At 45.1% G+C, this 22,729-nt stretch overlaps 1 protein-coding gene and 1 long non-coding RNA gene across 6 annotated transcripts; one reads left to right on the top strand and one right to left on the bottom strand.

Annotated features, from left to right (window-relative positions):
* Nucleotides 1–14,302, bottom strand: ZNF582 (zinc finger protein 582). 5 transcript variants are annotated; one of them, XM_061386495.1, is made up of 5 exons: nucleotides 14,161–14,302; nucleotides 12,161–12,249; nucleotides 10,594–10,720; nucleotides 10,262–10,357; nucleotides 1–3,340 (listed from the first exon to the last, which is right to left on the bottom strand). In XM_061386495.1, the coding sequence occupies exons 2-5, from the start codon at nucleotides 12,167–12,169 to the stop codon at nucleotides 2,019–2,021; spliced, it is 1,554 nt and encodes a 517-aa protein (XP_061242479.1). In that variant the 5' UTR covers nucleotides 12,170–12,249; nucleotides 14,161–14,302; the 3' UTR covers nucleotides 1–2,018. The 5 variants fall into 5 exon arrangements, with proteins under 5 accessions (XP_061242479.1, XP_061242475.1, XP_061242476.1 ...); XM_061386491.1 differs by having other exon boundaries at nucleotides 13,872–14,238; XM_061386492.1 differs by having other exon boundaries at nucleotides 14,087–14,238.
* A 55-nt stretch (nucleotides 14,303–14,357) lies between these two features.
* LOC133229798 (uncharacterized) lies at nucleotides 14,358–17,539 on the top strand. Its single transcript, XR_009730645.1, has 2 exons — nucleotides 14,358–14,445; nucleotides 17,163–17,539. It is a non-coding gene; the product is annotated as an uncharacterized LOC133229798 (long non-coding RNA).
* The last annotated feature ends 5,190 nt before the right edge of the window (nucleotides 17,540–22,729 follow it).

The following is a 22,729-nucleotide window of genomic DNA, read 5'->3' as shown; positions in this document are numbered from 1 at the left end:
TGATTTGTCTTTGTTAACTGCACATCTAGTGATTCCCCACCTTGCTCCTTGACTATAAATCCCCACTTGTTATATTTGGAATGGAGCCCAGTTTTGGACAAAGGCCTCTGGCCTCGTGGCAATAATTCCTGGGTAAAATCTGCCTTGAGAAACTTTAGATTCTATCCAGTTCTGGTTTTCTTTGACAATATTTTGGGGAAGACTCAGAAATCGTGGATAATCCACACAATTACAGTCTTCCTCGGGAAAACGCAAATAAAAAAAAAAAAGACAAAATTGCCCACAGCCATAAGTGGTTTCTGGGGTCTATGGATCCTACGTCAAGAATCTTCAAGAAGGCTGGGATCCTTTTGGGGCTGGACACAGGCCCCGCTGCCATGGTTGCTGAGAAAGGTAGTCCCGAGGAGAAGAGCTAAGACTTGCTCATCCCTCACCTCCCCCGAATGACCAAATACCCTCCCCACCACCCACAAAGAGCTCTGATCCAACCCTGGGCTGAGCAGAACGTCAACTCACACACACATAAGTAATCACTCTGAGACAAAACCAAGCGAGGGTTCCTAGTAAGTTATTCAAAAAAGTAAATACTTGCAGGCCACCTTTACCAATGATAATAAAGTAAAATTTGAAGTTGATCATTTAGAATGCTTTCAGCTGCAAGTTTACAAAATATTCAACTAAAAGTTAAGCAATAAAGATTTATTTTTCTTATATAACAAAAGCATCAAACAGTTTCAAATTGGCCCTGTAACTCCATGTTGTTAGGGTTCTGGGTCAGCCTCTTTGAGGTCCTCTCTTTTCTGCTCTTGGTTCCAAGATGACTGCAGCAGCTCCAGGCATCAGGTTCTCAGAGAAAAATGTTTAAAAGCAAGAAATGAAAGAAGAGGAGTCTTCCTAATATATCTGTCTCTTCTGAATGAGGACGATCTTTCCCTGAAGACCTTGTAAGATCCCTAGAATATACTGGCCATACACTGGAATGGATGGGCCATCTTGAGCTGCAAAGGAGGCTGAAAATTGGCATCTGACATCTTCAGAGTCTAAGACAAGACACAGATGCCGCCAATAGAATGGGAATTGGGTACGGCTGCTAGGTAGGCAACCAACCTGTTCTGTGGCAAGTTATAAAAGATAATCCAAACAACCTGAAAATTAAGAAACAGTCTCCTAATTTCCCTTGGATCAGAGAGAAACAAAAAATGAGATTATTGTAGGATGTGTGCGTAGTCAGCTCACATGACCGACTCTTTGTGACCCTATGGACTGTTAGCACATCAGGCTCCTCCATCTATTGGATTATCCCGACAAGAACACTGGAGCCAGTTGCTATTTCTTCTTCCAGGAGATCTTCCTGACTCGGGGATGGAACCTGAGTCTCCTGCGGCTTCTGCATTGGCAGGTGGATTCTTTTACCACTGAGCCACCTAGGAAGCCTTAGGAGAGAATGTAGGATAGCAAATTCCTGTTTCATCATTTTTCTGCCTTTGTTTCCTATTGTCTATCATCAGGGTGTTTGGTATTCTCTTTTCTGGCTTCTTAAGTAGTACATTTAATATATTTGAGTACTATCTTTCAGGTTTTCATGTTTACATGCACTTAAAGGCATAAAAAGTTCCCAAGTAGCTTCAGCCACATCCCACATTTCTTGGCATGTAAAACTCTCCTCATTGTTTTCATTACCATCAATGGTAACTGCATGATTTAGTTTCTTGTTAACCCAGGAGTAATTTGGCATAAAGTTTTGTTTTCAAATTTCCAAGAAAACTCACTTTTGGCTATTGTTAAAATTATGACACTGTGGTGAGAAAATGTAACTTTGGAACGTGTTTAGAGACAAAATTTTCTCCAACCTTTCTGTCTTTTGACAATCATGGTATAAAAAAGTTGCACCCATATAATTTTTCTTCAATATGAATTTTATTACTCAGGATAAAAGAAAGCTCTGAATAAAGGAATTATCACTTGCATGACATCCTTCAAGTCTTTCTCCAAGATCTAAAGAGTAAGTTGTGATTAGCCTAAGCTAATGGACTCTTCCCGTTACTTCCGTTCATATGATTGCTTGCTAACATAAATTCTCTGATGATTAATAAGGGGTAAGTGCTGATGGAAGGCTTCTCTACATTTATTAAGTTCACTTGTGTTTCTACATTATGCATTCTCTGATGCTGAACAGCAGCTGGATCATGACTTAAAGTCCTCCCATGTTTCTTATATTCATAGGGCTTTTCCTCAGTATGAATTACCTGATGTTGAATCAGCTGTGAGCAGTGGCTGAAGGCTTTCCCACATTCCCTGCATTCATATGGCTTCTCACCTGTATGAATTCTGTAATGTACAGTAAGATGGGAGACCCGTTTGAAAGCCCTACCACATACCTTACATTGGTAGGGTTTCTCTCCTGTGTGAATTCTCTGATGCTGCTTAAGTTGTGAGCTCACCCTAAAGGCCTTCCCACATGCCTTACATTCATAGGGTTTCTCACCGGTATGAATTCTCTGATGTCGAATAAGAGTCGAGCCTTGATTAAAGGCCTTCCCACATTCTTTACATTCGTAGAGTTTCTTGCCGGTGTGAACAGTCTGATGTTGAATCAGCTGAGAACGATGACTAAAGGTTTTCCCACACTCCTTGCATGCATAGGGTTTTTCACCAGTATGAATTCTGTAATGCACTTTAAGATGTGAGATCCGATTGAAGGCCTTGCTACACTCCTTACACTGATAGGGTTTCTCACCAGTATGAATTCGTTGATGTTCAATCAACTGTGAGCTTCGACTAAAGGCCTTTGCACAATCCTTACATTCATAAGGTTTCTCACCAGTATGAACTCGCTGATGTTGTATGAAATTTGAACCAGAATTGAAGGCCTTTCCACATTCCTTACATTCATATGGTTTCTTGCCAGAATGAATATTCTCATGTTGAATTAGTCGTGAACCATATTTAAAGGCCTTCCCACACTCCTTGCATTTATAGGGCTTCTCATTAGTCTGAATCCCTTGATGATTAATAAGGAAGTCCTCTTGCCAGAAGTCTTTTGTACATTGATTATATCCATAGGGTTTTTCTCCGGTATGAATTTTCTGATAAAAAGTAAGGGGTGCTGGCTGGTCGAAAGTGGATATTTCTTCATTCTCGATCATCATTTGACTCAGATGTCCATCTGGATTTCCCTCTTCCCTGTCAGCATGACTTCTGCATTCCCAGTCATCTTGGAAACTTGAGCACTCAAGACCGTAAGTGGTAAGGCTTTCCATTATCTCCCACGGGGGTGACTGTACTTCATAACTCTGCTGCTTTGGAGAGAATACCTTAGTATCATACCTGGACTTCAGCACTGAAAAAGAACAAAACAAGCATGTGTTTGTTTTTTCCTTTTCCAGAAAAAGGAACTTCTGTAGTAAACACTGGAAAGCTGAGACTCAAGATAATATCTGTATGCTCTTGAATGTGATTAAGAATCAGAAAATGGACAAATAGAACAGAGAAAGAGGAAAAACCATAAATTGACGTGAATGAGGTGATCAGAGAAATCATCAAGAGTAGTTCTAAAATGTTAACGTGGAGCACAATCACTGCTGAACCATGGTTTTAAAAAATGAACGTTTCTGTGAAACCCTAGAAAAGACAAACAGAAGAGTAACAGAAAACGAATCATTTGTTGCTTGTGGCTAGGGGGTTTGTGTGGGAAGGAGCACACAGGAACTTCTCAGGGTGATGAAAATTGATCTTGTCTGTGGTAGTGGTCATATAAGTGTATACCTTTGTCTGTAGTCATTAAAATATGCTTAAAATGCAGGCATTTATTTTCCTATAAATTGTACCTCAATAAAGTGGATTTTTAAAAATGATAAAGAGGGTTGACTAGGTATTTCTCTGGCCAGAGGAATGAGATGGTGCGTCTGCTTGACAGGGGTGTGGTGGCGCAGCAGGGCTGTTCTCACACGTCCAGTGGAAGACACAGCTGTGGGCTTCTGCTGTGGTGCTTTCTGTCTCTGACATTTAGCTGAACCACAGCTACAGCTAATGTCAGCTGGACCAGGCTCTCCTGGACTTTCCTGTTGCCTAAAAGTGACCTGGGAAAAAGGAGAGCCTTGTTCCTTGTTTGGAAGATTAGGCCCAAATTGAATGGGGGTGGCATCTTCAAGAGCATGTTCTTTGCTGGTTATTCAAACTGCAAGGAGGGGCTGAATGGTGTTGCTGAACTTGATTCATGTACCTGGTACACGATTTCTACTGCCGTGGTCTGTTTTACTGCAATCATGGAAATCAGGCCCATTCAGATACTAAAGAATTGGTTGCTACTTCATGCACGGAACTATGGGGAAAGTAAATGGGTGCTTTTGAATGTGTTCATAAGAGGACTTTATAGGGGGCACGTCTACTTCTTATGGTAGCATATCAGAGACCACTATTCATTTGTTTTTTGTGTGACATTATTAAGCAAAAACTACTGGAATAAAAAATTATTTTGACAATACAGATGAAAAGTCTGGAAAAGAAGTATCAATTTTGTGGGAATGATGCTGCTGTTGCCTCAGAAATTTGTACTACAACCATAATGTATGCATACACATGAAGCTGTGATTATAAGACTATGTGAAAAGATCAGACACCATGTTTCGTTGTTCAAGAGGGAAACTCTCTTTATGGGTCTCTGTACTGTGGTCTACGAGCTGTGGGAAGGCAGATGCTAAACAGTGCCATTGTAATGACCACCTGTGCATCCGTGGTCCATCTACTCAGTGGTCAGCAACATCTGGCTGCCATTGCATGAAGGCGGGCAACCAAAAGATTGCAGTGGGCCATGGAATATTAAAGCCAGCCTGGTGGACAGAAGAAAATGAGTTTGGGATCATGTAACTATGCCCAAGTGGAAGTCTGGTTTTAGGAATTAAAGTGATCACACATTATTGGTGTCTTGGGCAATGTGGGAAAAAAACCAGAAGAGCTGTCTCTAAGGACGTGCCATTAAAAGCACGCCTCTCTCCAAACTGCTGCATATTCTGTCAAGACAGCTGACACAGTTTAGTTCTGTTGAGTGATGGCAGTCAGAGTACAGTGTTTATTCCATGAGCACTTTTGCACTCATCTAAATTAAGCCATCTCGAACAATATATTGTGAAATAACTTTACAAAGATAGTACTAATTTTCTAACTTTTAGCTTCTCTTCTCCTTGTAAAGTTGCAAAATAGCAAAAATAATAGTGAGGTCCTCTGTATTATTTTTACATTTTCCTGACAAGATCTGGCAGTTTTTAAATTTAGCATTAGTAGATGCTGTTTTTGACAACCAATGAGGTAATGTCTAAAAATCTTATGGATAGTCTTAGCAGGTTTTGTTTTGGTTGGTTTCCTCATATGGAACCTTCAAGGATCCCTAATGGCCAAAACAATCTTGAAAAGGAAGAACAAAGTTGGAAGAACAAAGTTGGAAGAACAAAGAGGCCAAAGTTGGCCTCTCTCACTTCCAATTTCAAAACATGTTAAAAAAGCTACAGTAATCAAAAGTGTGGAACTGCTAAAGGAAGATATTTATCCAGTGGAACACAACAGGGACAGCAGAAGTAAACTCTTATACATATGGTCAAATGATCTTTAACAAGGGTGCCGAGACCACACACTGAGGAAAAGACAAGCTCTTCAACAAATAGGGCTGAGGAAACTGGATATCCACGTGCAAAAGAAAGGAGGAGGACCCCAACCTTACATTAAATAAAACAGCTCAAAATGGATTAAAGACCTAAACCTAAGATATGAAGCTCCTAGGATAAAACAAGGGAAAAGCTTCATGACATGGCATCTGACTGTGAGTTTTCAGATATGGTACCAAAAGTGCAGCCGCCAGAAGTAAGACTGGACAGATGGGACTACATCAAACCAAAAACTTCTGTGCGTCAGAGGAAAGAATCAACAGGGTGAACAGGCAACCTACAGAATGGGACAAGACATCTACAAATCATGTATCTGGCAAAGGGTTAATATACACACAATGTAAAGAACTAAAACTCAACAAAATAACCTGATTTTAAAATAGGCAAAGGATTTGAATAGACATTTCTCCAAAGAACACATACAGATAGCCAACAGGCATGAGATTCAGTATTCAGAGTTTGGTATTAGGAAATCTATTCATGTAATCCATATTTTATGGATTGAAAGAAAAAAACACTTAATAAAATATGAAAAAGTAGATGCTTCTTTAAGCGAAGAAAAATTCCTATGTCATTCCTATGGCTGATATTATGCTTAATAAAAGTTACTAAAAATATTCCTGTTAAGGTCAAGAACAAGATTAGTATGTAAAACCCCTCTTAATACTGTTCTGGAGGTACTACATAACCAGCATCCTAGTCAGACAAGAGAAAAAAACCTGTAAAATAAAAAAATGTAAAAATATCACCATTTACATATATATATATACACATATTATATATATATATATAATCAAATGCTTGGAAAGCTCAAGAGAGTTACATTAAAAAACTGTCATAAACAATGAGAAAATTCAATAAATTGGGTCGGCTACAAAATTCATCTGAAGATGTGAATAGCTTTTGTCATATTAGAAAATAACCAGTTGGAGTATAATATGGATGAATGCTGTATTAATTCGTATTATAGATTATGCCATTTTCAACAGCAATAAATATAAACTACCTAGGAATAAATGTAATAAGACATACAAAATCTTTATAAAAAAAATGTGAAACTCTTCATCAGGTATAGTCATAAAGGAAGGGAAAAGCCTGTCATGTTCTTCAATAGGAGACTCCACATGATAAAATCAGTTTTCTCTTAAATTAATCTATATATTTACAGTGATTACAGTAGGGGAAAAATGCATGATTTTTTTTGAAAGCAAGTATTCTGATTCTAAGATTTAGATAGAAACGTAAATGAGAACAGCCAGGAAAATTCTGAAAAACAAGAATGAAGAGGGACTAATACCAGACACATAAAACATTTAAACCCTTAATAACCTAAAACAGTAATGGTATAGACACATGGTTAGAGATTGATGGGCTATAACAGAAAGTCCAAAAACAGATTCAGGCGCGCAGATGATACAGCAGATGACAAAGGTGGCTTTATACATGAGTGATGAAGAGACAAACTGATAAATGCCGTCGGAATAACTGGATAATCTGTAAAGTAATGTGAAATCACATCTTACACTAGGAAAAATTCAATATGAATCATAAATTTCATCGTAAGTAAGCTAGAAAAAAAATCACAGGAGACGCCTAACTTGAAACGGTGAAGTTCTGTTTAAATATGACACAAACCCACAGGACAAAGGAGTAAACAAACTGAGCGCCTCAAACACACACTGTCAAAACTCAGAGGACAAAAGCAAAAATCTGTGCTCTGACATCCTTGGTGTGGTAGGTACAACAGCCTCCCTGAGACGTCCGTGTCCTGATTCCCGGAACCTGAACGTGTTGGGTTACAGGGCAGCACACGGCCCCCTCTCCCCATGCTCATCCCATACCTGGCCTCCCTCACGCCCAGGGGTCCTGCTTGCTTCTTAACTTCCCATTTAAAATTCTCTTCTAGTACACTGCATGTTGCAGAAACTCTTTATGGACGTGAATATGCTCCCGTGTCACACGGTGGCTTTGAGTCTCATCAGGGAAGATTTTGCGCACACACGCATGCGTACACACACCCCCACACCCACATCCACACCCCCTCGGGAACATCTGGTAATGTCTGGAGACTTTTTTGGCTTTACAACTGAGGGGAGGCCAGGGAGGCTGCTAAACATCCTGCCATGCATAGAATGACATCCCCTCTTCCCGCCTCAACTAGCTCCCCGACAAAGAATTATCCCACCGCCGAGGGTGAGAAACCCCCCCATCCAGAGCAGGAGCACCCCAGGCAAAAAAGGACAGCTGGGGACAAAGCCTCAAAACAGGAATGCACTTGATGCGTCGAAGCCGACGCGTGTGGACTCGCACTGTCCGCTCTCGCGCCCCTACAGCAGAGCTGAGTAGCTGTGACACAGACCAGATAGCTGGCAAAACCTGAAATATGTCCTGTCTGGACCTTGAAAGAAGACATCTGCCAAACTCTATGTGAATGGAACAGCAAGAGAGGCTGGTGTGGCTGTAACCCAGCAAGCAACATGGGGTGGTGCGAGATGGACTCAGGGTGGAGGCAGGCGACAGATTAGAGAGCACCGCGGGCCGACAGAAGCTGCGGGGACACTGAAAGCGCCTGTTCTGCACTGTCCACTGGGGCGGCCCCTAGCTGCTCACGGCTACTCAGCAGCTGAAGTGTGGCGTGGGCAGCTGTGACATGGAACTTTACTCTTCATTTTAGTTAAAAGTTTCAGTTAAAAGCCACACCACGTGTGGCTGATGGCTACAGTACAGACAGAGCCTTCTAGGCCATGGGATAGATTCAGGCTGGTCTCTTGAGTGAGACAGGAAGCCGTGGGCAAGCTGTGAGCAGAGATGTAATACACCCTCGCTGAAGATTGAGAAGGGCTTCCCAGGTGGCAAAGGGGTAAAGGATCCGCCTGCCGGTGCAGGAGACACAGGAGACGTGGGCCCGATCCTCGGGGCAGGAAATGGTAGCCCACTCCAGTATGCTTGCCTGGAGAATCCCAGAACAGAGGAGCCTGGCGGGCTCTAGTCCATGGGGCTGCAGAGTCGGACACGACTGAGCACGTACGAATACACACACACACACACACACACGCATAGAGGAGCCCCCCAGCCACACACGTATAACACAGTACTGTTTGACATCAGGAAATGTGCACACAGCACGCACTCACACTCTGGCTGCCGTGCGGAGACTGCCCTGTGGTGGACAAGAGTGGATGCAGCGTGGGGGAGGAGGCCACTGCACTTCCACGTGGTGGGGGAATGTGGGAGGTAGCAGTGTTGCTTGTTGGTGAGAAGTGGTTAAATTCTGGATATATTCTGAGGCAGAGCTAACAGGATCTGCTGACAGACTGAATATGTGTGTGAGATGGAAAGGCCAGGGATGCTTCAGCAGTTTTGACTTAAGCAAGTCGGGCAGAGTGCCCTAGTACTGATGTGCAGAAGAAACGGGGAGGGGTATACCTGTCGGGAACGACCACCAAGGACTCCCTTTGGGACGTCAGTTCAAGGTGTCTGCTGGACATCCAAGTGGGGCTGACAGGGTACAGGTACTGCGTTCAGGGAGAAGCTGAAGCTGAAGGTAGAGCTTTATCCGGTGATGGAAACATTCTGTATCTGCACTGTCCAGTAGAGTGGCCACAGGCCACAAAACAGCTACTGAACGCCTGGAATGCGTCAAGTGCAACTGAGGTACTGAATTTTGAAATGGATATAATTGTAGGAAATCCCCTGGATTCCTGGACGCCCATAATCTCCTGGATTAGGACACCCATGCTTTTACTGCCTAGGGCCTGGGTGCAATATCTAGTCAGGGCATGAAGATTCCACAAACCTGGACGCATAGCCAAAAAAAAAAAAAAAGTGAAAGCTGTGGTACGTATACACAATGGAGTATTACTCAGCCATTAAAAAGAATACATTTGAATCAGTTCTAATGAGGTGGATGAAACGAGCCTATTATACAGAGTGAAGTAAGCCAGAAAGAAGAACACCAATACAGTATACTAACGCATATATATGGAATTTAGAAAGATGGTTACAATAACCCTGTGTACGAGACAGCAAAAGAGACACTGATGTATAGAACAGTCTTATGGACTCTGTGGGAGAGGGAGAGGGTGGGGTGATTTGGGAGAACGGCATTGAAATACGTATAATATCATATATGAAACAAGCTGCCAGTCCAGGTTCGAGGCACGATGCTGGATGCTTGGGGCTAGTGCACTGGGACGACCCAGGGGATGGTGGGGGAAGGGAGGAGGGAGGAGGGTTCAGGATGGGGAACATGTGTATACCTGTGGCGGATTCATTTCGATATTTGGCAAAACCAATACAATATCGTAAAGTTTAAAAATAAAATAAAATTTAAAAAAATGTATCTGCTTATAGTGAATTTAAATTTCCATGGCCACGTGTGGCCAGTGGCTCCTCCTTAGCCAGCACAGGTGTGAACGGTGTGTATCGCACGGTCCTGGAGAAGGTCTTGGGGAACAGACATACGCAGCAGAGGCCCAGGTCTGAGCCCGGGGTGCTCCAGCTTGTACTGAAGGTGAGCTCCAGCTCAAAGTGCCTGTCTCCTCACCAGCCTGCTGGGCAGTCAACCACAGTGCGTTCTCTCTTCCCACACATGCCCCACTCACCTGGGCACAGGCCTTCTGTCACCACTTCCTCCACCGTCCAGGGCTCTTTGCCTTGCTCCAGGAAGGAGATCACATCAGGTTTGGAAATGGCAAGACCTGGATGTCAGAGAAAAACATGCCACCCGGTTATGCTGTGGGGCCTCGGAATTCAGACCAGGGCCTGGTTAACAAGCAAGACAGGCAACAAGGGCCAAGGGAATAGGAGAGTCACATGACGGTTGGGGCAGATGCAGCTTCAGGCCAAGGAGCTGCCCTTTAACCTCTCAAAAGACCCTCAACGTTGACAAGGAACCCATGTGGCCTGGGGTAACCTCCAAAGTAACAGACCTTACCCAGGGAGACCAGGTTGCTATAGGTCTCCAACATCACGTCTCTGTACAAGTCCCTCTGAGTGGGTGCCAGCTGTTCCCATTCTTCTTGGGAGAAGACTACGGCCACATCCCTGAATAAGTCTGACCCCTGGAACAACAGGCAGGTATGTATAAGCATATTTCAAGGCAACATCTTTCCATGGGATGAGAGGCGATGGAGGAGGTCTCTGCAGGAATGGTGTGTCCTGGTGAAAAAGAAGGCTGGGACTGGGGGCACGTGACGTGACAGGTGACAGGGAAAGATGAGCACAGGTGAGACAGCTTCAAGTACTCTTGAACTTTCCTTTCTACTACAAACCAAAGCTCGTGTACTCGGGCCTAGGAGGAAAATTAAATCCAGCCAAATCGAGTCTTCCCGGTTAGGACGGCGTAGTCGAGCATACTGCCCACCCTGTGCTTGGCACACGATAAACTCTCGTGTGAGGCCTGCCATCTGTACTTCTACGGAGTAACAGCAACAAAACCCAACAATTTTGGGGTAGTCTTTCCTCAAAATATTTTATTAAAAGAAATACTTAATATCTTGTGCATGCTCAGTCATGTCTGACTCTTTGTGACCCCATGGACTGTAGCCCCCCAGGCTCCTCTGTCCATGGACTTTTTCAGGCAAGGAAAAAACTGTCCACGACTTTTTCAGGGTGGTTTGCCATTTCCTCCTCCAGGGGAATCTTCCTGGCCCAGGGATGGAACCTGCATCTCCTGCATTGGCGGGTGGATTCTTTACCGCTGAGCCACCTGGGAAGCCCGGTGTTTTATCTTAGAAAACAGAATTTTCGTTTGTCAGGAACTGCTTGAAGACACAGGCTCATCATTATATGAAAACGTCACACAAATTTTTCCTTATGGGAAAAATCTTGAGTGATGACTACTTTTATTAGCTGCATAATTTACTATCAAGTGAAATAACTGATTCAACCATTCTTTTACTTTGGATGCAGAGGTCTCTAAGGTCTTTCTGTTCTTTCAAAACTATGACTATCCAGATTCGGAGCAATGCATCCATCTAACTAACTGTCTTACAGTCCCAGCTCTGCACTGCTCCTGCTCTTAAGCTGAAGAAGCTGGTGGAGAATGACCGAGATTTACATGCTCTGTTCAGCCTCAAACTGGACCTTAATGCGGGCATTTAATCTCATAGATGCCCAGATAAACTTCAGTTACACACCCAGCTGTCAGTATAGGAGATGGTGACCCCACAGTGAAACTGAGCCCAACCAATACCAACTCCCCTGATTTTGTGTGTGTGATCTCTCATCAGTATTCATCTCCATTTCATCAAATCTCAGTTCTTGTAAGGCATGTTCTCATTTTATATAAGGAGATAGATTTCTTCTCCCTTTGGCCTCCCAGCAGAATACCAAGCCATCAGAAGACATAAAATGCTATACAGGATGAATCCACGTGGGCACTGGTCAGCGTGGATGGGGCCAAGGGGGAGGGAACCTCTGAGAAGCAGATTCTTGGGTGGAACCCAGGTGGGAAACTTCAGGATAAGGAAAACAAATATTTACATGATTTGAAAACTCACGAGGGACATGACTGTCAGGATTTCATGGGCTGCTGCGGCCTCCTCTTGGTTTGTCTCTTGGGGAAGGGCAGAGTCCTGAGATGACAGGCCTGAGGGGGAAAGAGCAATCATATGAGAGGCCAGGCTTGCCTCACGGCTCCCAGAAAGTGCACAGTGACAGTGCCCACGTCTCCTCCCCACTCCCCAATTACAGGGAGCCTTTCCCAGCTCCACCTTGGTACTGATGCGATCTGAGGTGGGGATGCACAGACCTGGTCCAGCGACAGGACCGGGTCCCTGGGACCAGGAAGGCTGTCCTCGGGCTAGGGAGCACAGCCTGCCTGATCTGCTCAGTGAGACCTTCCCAGAACCACACCGTTTAATACTCTCGTGCCCACACTTTGGAGGTCTCCCTGGCTCTTAACCTAACGTTCTAATTAATAAAGAACCCTACAGCCCTACCTAAGGTCTGGCAGGCACCATTGTGCAGACCCTGCCTTGAGGCAACAGATGTTTGCAGTGGGCAAATAGATGGGGCAGGCCCAGTTCTCCACCATAAATAAGCCTCTGCACAGAGATGTAAGTGAGCGAAGCTTTGGGCATAGCATTTGCTAAAAAACAGAATCAAGATTAGTACATAACAGTTCACAAGCAGGCGAGTGGTTGAATCATATGATGGATGTCAAGCAACTATCAAAAGTCATGTGGGACAACATCAACCGATAAATATATTTGCAACTGGATCCCTTCTACAACAAGGTAACATTCAGCAACAGAAGTCAAACCCGCCCACCTACTGACAGGCAGGCTAACATCGCTCCCCCCACCCCCCCAAAACTAAACTGGAATGGAAAACATCCAAGTATTAAGAATGATGCCATTTAACCACTTTCTGAGTTCATCAGTAAAACAGTAGTATTTTATAAAAGAGCTTAGGACATTGCCCAACATGTAACAAATACTTAATGTGTAAACGGAATAATGATTTTGTTTAGTCGCTAAGTAGTGTAGGACTCTTGCGACCCATGGACTGTAGCCCACCAGGCCCCTCTGTCCATGGGATTCTCCAGGCAAGAATACTGGAGTGGGTTGTCATTTCCTTCTCCAGGGGAATCTTTCCCAACCAGGATCGAACCCGTGTCTCCCGCATTGCAGGTAGATTCTTTACCACTGAGCTACTGGGGAAGCCCACTGTTCCTTAATGTCATGTAGAAGGACGTTTTCCTTATGACAACTTTCTTTAAAGCATAATTTACATTCGCTGTAACTATTTCATTACAGGGGTGGCCAGTGATTTACTCAGCCATCTTCCCATGAATGTACCATGGAAGTGAAAGTCGCTCAGTTGTGTCCAACTCTTTGGGACCCCATGGACTATACGGTCCATGGAATTCTCCAGGCCAGAATACTGGAGGGGGTTGCCTTTCCCTCCTCTGGGGATCTTCTCAACCCAGGGATCGAACCCAGGTCTCCCGCATTGCAGGCGGATTCTTTACCAGCTGAGCCACAAGGTAAGCCCCAATGGTTGGACAAATTTTGAACAAGATCCTCTACAATGTTTCCAAGTCGCTGCTTGTAAACTAGAGGTTCCAAATTTTCAGGGGTCTTCCAACTCTGAAAGTCTCATGAGACAAGACTTCACACCAAATTTTTAAAAGGATGCATAAGAAAAATGCAAAACATCCCTAAGCAAGCACTTTCTGGTGGCCGGAACCCCAACAGGCACACCCACCTAAGGGGTCCCGGGCTATGAGCCCTGACGGCAACAGGGGGCGACAGCAGGGCGCGCCGCGGGGGCCGATGGGGAGTGTAGTCCGGAGCCCGGAAAGCCGCAGACCGACGGCGAAACGAGACGTTCCCGTTCTTTCCAGGCCCGTGACCCGCCCGGCCGCAGCGCCCACTTGGGCGCAGACCCCGGGGCTCCTGGTAAGCTCCGGAGCCCCTCACCTGCCAGCTCCTCTGGTCCAGGTGCCCCCTCGGCCGCGCCCCCCGCAGCCCCGGGTGCGCTTCCCCGTCCGTACCAGTGGCCTCAGGAGCCGGAAGATGGCGCAGACGCACAAAGCACTGCCGAGGCTGCGTCGCGGTTGGACAGGCGCCGCAGTGTCTTCTGGGAAACGTAGTCTCTGTCCTCAAGGCTGGACCCAAGGAGCGCGTCTCGCGATGCTTCGAGTGGGCGGGGCTCGTGCGTAGGTCGGTGCGTGGGAAATCGTCTGGGAAACGAAGGAGCCTTGTGGGTTTCGTGGGTCGCCGGGTGAGTACCTGGGCATCGGGCGCGCTCTCCTCGCGTGGGTGTCTCCCTGAGGCAGGTGAGTGTGGGCGTGGCCGTACCCGCGTGAGCTGTGTTCGGTTCTGACCCGGTCGTTGAGTGTGTGACTGGGGCCGTTAAACGCCGGGTACATGTTTGTGTGTGTAAAATTAGTATATGAAACAAATCCCACTATTAAATCACCGTCGCCGTGAACAGCCATTTTACTGGAAGGCTTGGAGGGAGGAAAAAGCCCGAGAGTTCATTTGGTAACTAATTTTAAAACGTTGTTGTCGCTCAGTCGTGTCCGACTCTTTGCGACCCCAAACACTCCAGGTTCCCTGCCCTTCACTATCTCCCGGACTTATCTCAAATCCTGTCCATCGAGTCAGTGATGCCATCCAACCATCCTGTCCTCTGTCGTCGCCTGTCCTGTCCTCCATCTTTCCCAGCAAACGGGTCTTTTCCAGTGAATGAGCTCTTCACATCAGGTGGCCAAAGTATTGGCCAGGTGGCTCAGTGGTAAAGAATGGGCCTGCCGGACCGGAGACGCGGATTCGATCCGTGTGTCAAAGAGATCCCCTGGAGAAGGAAATGGCAACCCGCTCAAGTATTCTTGCCTGGAGAATCCCATGGATGGAGAAACTTGGTGGGCCATATACTCCATGTGGTCGCAGAGAGTCCGACACGACTTAGGGACTAAACAGTTTTAAAACATTGTAAAAAAAATGCTGAAATACTTGCAGATTATGAAGGAAAATACAGAATCAGCAAAAAGGTTTTGAAGGAGATGTCAAAGAGTTTTCTGTTATGAGATGATATTTCTCGGCTTAGATCTCTAGCTACAGGTAGTTCAACTTTGGTTTGTGAAAGCGTGAGAAGCCCTGAACTTTGCCCATCGCGGAACATAATGTTCTGATATGGTGGGAAGTCCAGTGGATCTGCTCAGTTCAGTTCGGTTCAGTCGCTCAGTCATTTCCGACTCTTTGCGACCCCATGAATTGCAGCACGCCAGGCCTCCCTGTCCATCACCAACTCCCGGAGTTCACTGAGACTCACGTCCATAGAGTCGGTGATGCCATCCAGCCATCTCATCCGCTGTCGTCCCCTTCTCCTCCTGCCCCCAGCTGAGACCCTGTTAAACCTGGCCTGTGAATGAGGAAAGCATTTCTGTGCAGGGTGATACACTCCTGAGCCAGACCCAGCCCAGCGCCCTGGCCTCTGAGTTGTCCTAGAATACGCCCTCTTGCATCTGCCTTCTTGAAACGTTTTTCTGAAATCTGTGCATATTCACGTTGTTGCACGTCTGAAGAATGCTTTTCTCTAAGTTAGTTTCAAAATGTAATTTAAACCCAATAAAAATATCAGTACTGTTTCTCCATTGGAAATAGGTTGATACGAAAGCTCAAAGTAAAAAGTAAACTTGCAAAAATGGCTAAGAACATTCTGAGAAAGGAAAGCTATAAAGTATGCTAACATGACCAGATATTAAACATATTAAAGAGGGTCTATAACTGTAACTACTGCGTGGTATCGGTTCATGAATTGTTAGGTGGGAGAGACTAGACTGTCCAGAAATATCAAGTGCAGAGGGAAATCTACTGTATATAAATGTAGCATATCATTGGGATAAAAATGGATTTTTTAATAAAAAAGCTTGTGGAATAACTGGATAGTCAGTTGGAAAAAAATAAAATTATATTAATACCTCACATAATGCAAAAGAATACACTCCAAATTGGCTTGAGTTCTAATTTAAACAGCAGACATGTACAGAGGTGAATTCCCTTATGACTTGGATGTGTGGAAAGACTTTCTGACTTAAAAATCCAGATGTAATAAAAGACTGCTGCACTTGAGAACTTGAGAGTGGATTGAAATATGTATAATATCGTGTGTGAGGCGAGTCGCCAGTCCAGGTTCGATGCACGAAACTGGATGCTTGGAGCTGGTGCACTGGGATGACCCAGAGGGATGGTACGGGAAGGGAGGAGGGTTCAGGATGGGGAACATGTGTATACCCGTGGCGGATTCATGTTGATATATGGCAAAACCAATACAATATTGTAAAGTTAAAAAATAAAATTAAAAACAACAAAAAAACTAAAGCACCTACGTAAGACAAAATACACCGTAAGCAAAGGCGAAACACAAATGACAAAATTTTTACAAGTTTATGAATCTCAGATAAGGAGCTAACATTCCTAATAAGTAAAAACCCAAAGCCAAAAAATGCAGCCTCTGAACTCAATTTAGTAGATTGTTTTTCATAATAGCTTTGGAATCGTGATTTGGAAACTATTTTATGTGCATTATTGTTATTGCTTAGTTGCCAAGTCATGCCTGACTCTGCGACCCCATGGACTGCAGCACGCCAGGCTTCCCTGTCCTTCACTGTCTCCCAGAGCTTGCTCAAACTCATGTTCATTGAGTCGGTGATGCCATCCAACCATCTCATCCTCTGTTGTCCCCTTCTTCTCCTGCCCTCAATTGTTCCCAGCATTGGCTTCTTTAGAATTGAGCAACTGAATAAATGCGTTGATTTGTTGGTGGCCAATGTTTTACTGTGGGAAAAGAGAGATATAAATAAAGGATAACAGAAGATAAAGAACCACCCCATGATGTTGAGTTGGTGTGCACTCATGATTAAAAATAGGTTTGTGCAGCTCACTGAGATCAGTGTTAACACCCATAGTGATGGCATGCTAAGATCAGGTACTCATGATAGATGCGGTGGAAGTGGCACTTGGCCTTTATGATCTTCCTCCCAAAACACAGAGCCTCCTTTTGATGACAGCATGGCAGACAAATGGCAGTCCGTGGACACCGGACAAAACACCTGCCCTGAACGCCACGAAAGTGGAGTGCGGTCATTGTAAACAAGGAGAGTCTGAGAAACCATCACAACTAGAAGGGGCCTACTGAGACACAACTGAAAATAAGTATCCTGAGTGAGATCCTGGAAAAACCGGAGGACATCAGATAAAGTGGGAGAGAGAAAGTGTGGACTTTAATAATAATGCATCCATGTTGGTTCATTAATTGTTAAAAAAATTAACCAAAACTGGGTGCAGAGTATGTGGGAACCTTCTGTACTATCTTTGCAGTTTTTCTGTAAATCAAAAACTTCTAAAATAAAAGTTGATTTGAATTAATTAGTCTTACTCTTTTTTTTTTAAGTGTGTGTTTGTATAATTTTCTACTTCTCTATTTGGTGAAGGAGCGTGGAAGCAATGATGCCTCAGTGCAATAAGCAGACCTTGGTCTCTAAATACCATTCTCTAATAAAAAGGAACCAAAGCTTATTGGGGTGATGTCTGATTCCAGGATGATGGCAGGGAAAGTACAAAATGAGAATGGAATATCTTCTTATGCCCAAAAGTGGGGAGATGCTAAAAACATATCACAGAGGATCCCCTGCCCACAAGTGCAGTGGTCTTATATAGTACAAAACTTGCCATCCCACTTTATATACAAATAGAAAACTAGATAATATGTAGGAAACAAGTCTTTTCAGGTACTGGACACCTGGTAATGCGAGACTTTGGTCCCTGAGAGAGGGGAGAATAAATGACTTCTACAGCAGCAACGGCTTTCTCTCTGGAGGCATATTGCAGACAATACAGGAAGGAGGAACGCAAGCAGAGCACACCAGATTTCCTAAAGTGAGACAAACAGCAGAGCTGGGGAAACTCAGGTAACTGGAATTTGCCAAGCGGAGTGTGGAAGAGGAAGGAAGGATGGGAGGGAGGTACTCGGAGAAAGAGCTCCAGAAATATGCACAGGACTCTCCCTGAGTTCTTAAGCTGTGCATGTATCTATTTAAAGGGAAATTCTAGAATGTGCAAAACTGTAGGGACAGAAAGATCAGTGGTTTCTGTGGTCCACAGGTTCAGGGAAAGTTGGAAAAGGAATGGAAGGGGAATTTGGGGGATGATGGAAATCTTGCATACCTTGATTGAGTTGGTGATCACATGGATGTAGATATTTGTTGAAGCTCTTTGAAGCATATTCTCCAGGATTCCGTTTGAGGAGGGCTTTTGTGGGCATAACTATGACAATCTGAGCGTCAGTATAATTAGAGTAACAGTGCGCTGCTGCTGCTAAGTCACTTCAGTCGTGTCCGACTCTGTGCGACCCCATAGACGGCAGCCCACCAGGCTCCCCCATCCCTGGGATTCTCCAGGCAAGAACACTGGAGTGGGTTGCCATTTCCTCCTCCAATGCATGAAAGTGAAAAGTCAAAGTGAAGTCGCTCAGTCGTGTCCGACTCTTAGTGACCCCATGGACTGCAGCCTACCAGGCTCCTCTGTCCATAGGATTTTCCAGGCAAGAGTACTGGAGTGGGGTGCCATGGCCTCCTCCAGAGTAACAGTATAAGTGAACATATTTCATATATTCATACTAAAATAAATGATGACTGAATGAGAAGAGAAAGAACTTACAGAATTTCAACCAGTGAATGTAGAAGGAATGATAGATCTATAAGATATCTTCAGCCATCCTGATTCTAAAGCTGTTGCTGAAGATTGATAACAGGATATCTTTGTAGTCTCAAATTTAGCTCCTCACAGATAACTGGCTACAAAAACAAAAGTAGTCACTTTAGAGCGCTCGCCGATAATCAGATGCTTCGAATCTGCAACTGTCTTCTGGACTGTAGGTTCTCAAGGTTGTGAAGTTCAGTCTTGCTGTGCTCAGTCACTTCTTGGTTTAATAAAGTAGCCAGATCTTGTCTCTAAGATTTTGATGTTTTTTGTTCATAATGAACTTTTTACATTGATCTTTATTTTTAAAAACATTTCATCGATGTATCGTGTGTTCTGGTTTCTGGTTCTGTTTGGTTTTTTGGTGCCCCCTTAAATGTTGTATGTGAAGGAGCACTCCACTCCCTGAGCTGTAATTCTGGGCGTTTAAATGAGGGGGAGGAGCAAAGGAGGAGTGCGAGAACAGAGGCGCTGCGGGAGCTGAGGATATTCTGCCCTACTCTCAGGGTCCCCTCCCTTTCGTTCTTCAGTGGCTAATGTGTTAGTCGAGTCCGACTCTTGTGACCCCATGGACTGTAGCACACCAGGCTCCTCTGTCCATGGAATTTACCAGGCAGGAATACTGGAGTGGGTCATCATTTCCTTCTCCAGGGGATCTTCCTGACCCAGGGATCGAACCCAAGTCTCCCACATTGCAGACAGGTTCGTTAGTGTCTGAGCCACCAGGGAAGCTCTTCTTTGGAGGTATTTCAGCATATTCACAGGGTTGTGTAACTATCAGCACGACCTAAACTTGAAACATTTTCATCACCAAAGAAGAAAGCCTGATGTTCCTGCTCATTCTTCATTTCCTCCCCTCAGCCCAAACAACCACGGATTTACTTTCTCTGACATTTTTGCCTATTCTGGATATTTCATATCAAATGGGCTCATACAATACGTAGTCTTTTGTGACTGGCTTTTCACATAGTGTAATGTTTTCAAGGTTCATCCTTGTAGCTTGGTGTCAGTACATCATTGCTTTTATTACAGTTGATGACTGAATAATAAGGGCATTTGGGTTGTTTGCACTCTGGCCATCATGAATAATGTTCCAACCATCATTATTATTAATGAGCTGTTATTAATGGCTGTTATGAACCATTTGTGTACTAGTTTCTGCATGGATGTGTGTTTTCATTTTTCTTAGGTATATATACATCTATGACTGCAATTGCTGGGTCATGTAGTAACTCTAGCTTTTTAAGGAATGTCTGGAATGTTTCCGCAAGGCAGCTACTTCATTTTAAATTCCCACTGGCAATGTATGAGGTTCAGCCTCTCCACATCCTCACCAACAGTTTGTCTGACTTTTTGATTCCAGCCATTTTTGTGGGTGTGAAATGGCAAGTCATCATGGTTTTGATTTAAATTTCCCTAAGGACTGATGTGGAGAAGGCAATGGCACCCCACTCCAGTACTCTTGCCTGGAAACTCCCATGGACAGAGGAGCCTGGTGGGCTGCAGTCCTTGGGATTGCTGAGGGTCAGACACGACTGAGCGACTTCCCTTTCACTTTTCACTTTCATGCGCTGGAGAAGGAAATGGCAACCCACTCCAGTGTTCTTGCCTGGAGAATCCCAGGGACGGGGGAGCCTGGTGGGCTGCTGTCTATGGGGTCGCACAGAGTCGGACACGACTGAAGTGAGTTAGCGGCAGCAGCAAGGACTGATGATTTGAGCATCTTTTCAAGTGCTTTGGACTTCGTTTATATTCTTTGGAGAGATGTCTGTCCATATCCTTTGCCCATTTTAAAATTGTGTTCGGGTGGTAAAGCAATTTATTGGAGGAAGAATAGCATTTTCAACAAATAATGCTGGCGCCATTGGACATCCACAGCAACAAAAGAACTTCGACCTCCGCCTGTTATAAAATTTAACTCAAAATAGAGTACAGACTTAAATTTGCTCCAGTATTAATCCATGAAAAAACAAATATATCTTCATTGTGACAATGAGAGCAAAGTAAATGGGTCCTTCTGTCTCGGATTCTATACTCTAGTACTCAAGATCATGTACTTGGACTACTCCATTAAATTTAATGTGCTAGGCAGACATCTGCTGATTATTGATTTGAAAATGATAAATTTGTTTTTTATGCAAGTCACAGTAAATTTTGATGCAAGCTTTGTAGAGGGTTCTGCCAACAGAAGCTTAAAAGGTAATAGTTGAAAACAAAAAAAAAATGTTGTCACCTATCTTCTTCAAGGTAAAGATGCCCATACATCTTTATGGGCATTCAAGATTCTTCATACATCTGTGAAATGTGGGAAAGGCTGCAAAACCTGCATGTTTACTGATACGTCTTAACTTGCATGTTTGCACTGTTTCAGAAAGCCAGAGGTTAGGTACAGTCGGAATTTCAACGTTAAAACACAAAACCAACTAGTTTTTGTGGATTGTGTTCCTTTTACTTTTTTATATATAGGAACAGCTTTCCAATAGTGCAATGTAGTTGTAACAGATTAATTCCCCCTTTAAGAAAAACAAAGCCCCAGAAATACAGGTTGCTTCAGTATCACACAATTAGTTTTATAATTTCAAACAAATGTATTTATTTCTCTACTTTTAACCATGTTGTTTATATTCAACATGTTATTACTATATACAGTGTTTCAATATCTTTGTAAATATAACATTTGCATTTTGTACATTTCTTCCATATAAACATTTCCAGGTTTTTGTCATTGGTTCCTTTGATGAGAAGTTACTCTGAAGCTCCATATCCTATAACGCGATTTCAGAAAAGGTGAGGCATGACTGGACGAGAGCTAGGAGTTTATTAAACATTTTCAGACACACGCTGAATAGGAACAAGAGGGTGTAAAAGAACCAAGTACTGAAAGAATGGCCTTGTGCTCTGCTTTTCTTTATAACGTGTATCAATTCCCAGTAATTATCAGTATCTGTTTTCCTATTAAATTTCTCCCACACTGGAACCTCAGCTCCGCGGATGGCGATTTTGGCACGTTCCTAGTTGTCCCCAGCGCCTGCAACAGTGCTCGGCGAACTGTGCTGTCCTTGGTCGCTCAGTCCTGTCAGACTAGCCCGCCAGGCTCCTCTGTCCATGGGATTCTCCAGGGAACAACACTGGAGTGGGTTGCCACGTCCTCCTCCAGGAGATCTTCCGGACCCAGGGAAGGAACCCAGGTCTTCCGCATTTGCAGGCGGATTCTTTACCACTGAGCCATGTGGGAAGCCCTGCTTGGCACACAGTAGCCCCTCAGTAAGTGGCAAATGAAAGGCTCGGGAGGATAGAGGGGCTACAGGAAGAGCCCCGAGCCCCGGCGCTCTCCGTGGCCCGCACACCCACCCCGCCGTCTGCGGTACCCCAGCGCCGGCTCGGAGCCCCACCTGCGGCGCCCGCACGGAGGCGGCCACTGCGCGTGCGCCCCACAGCCCCGCCGCCACGCGCGCCCAGCGTTTCTGGACGCCTCGGCGATGCGAGCGAGGTGCGCCTGCGCAGTTCACGCCGGCCATCCAGGTCTAGGCGGACTCGGCGGCCGGGCCATGGGTCCGCCGGCCTGAGGGCTGGGCCGGGTCGGCTCTGGGTCGGAAGGCCGGGGCTGCGGGAGCGCGGCAGAGACGACCCGAGGGGACGAAGCCGGAAGTTGCCCGCGCCTGGGGCCGGCAGTCCCGGCATGCTCCGCGCCGCCCCGGGCCGGGCACAGGACTCCAGCTCCCGGCGGCCCCCGCGGCCGGCGCCGGCTGCCCGCCCGGGCGCCGCGGCCCCTTTGTGAGACCGCCGCTCGCGGCGAGATCGAGTCCCCGCCCCGGCCGCGGGCCGCTCGGCGCCGGGCGAGGAGAGGTGAGGCGTCCT

Source organism: Bos javanicus, chromosome 18 (assembly GCF_032452875.1).
Source record: "Bos javanicus breed banteng chromosome 18, ARS-OSU_banteng_1.0, whole genome shotgun sequence".
In the NCBI taxonomy this organism is placed as follows: Eukaryota; Metazoa; Chordata; class Mammalia; order Artiodactyla; family Bovidae; genus Bos; species Bos javanicus.
This window is presented reverse-complemented; position numbering and strand designations above follow the sequence as displayed.

Bases quoted from the DNA above. Each gene is read 5' to 3' on its own strand.
- ZNF582 (XM_061386495.1), bottom strand. The intron at 10,358-10,593 runs GTAAGGTCTGTT...TCTGACATCCAG, and splicing joins TAGCAACCTGGTCTCCCTGG to GTCTTGCCATTTCCAAACCT. The intron at 3,341-10,261 runs GTGAGTGGGGCA...GTTCTTTTTCAG, and splicing joins GACAGAAGGCCTGTGCCCAG to TGCTGAAGTCCAGGTATGAT.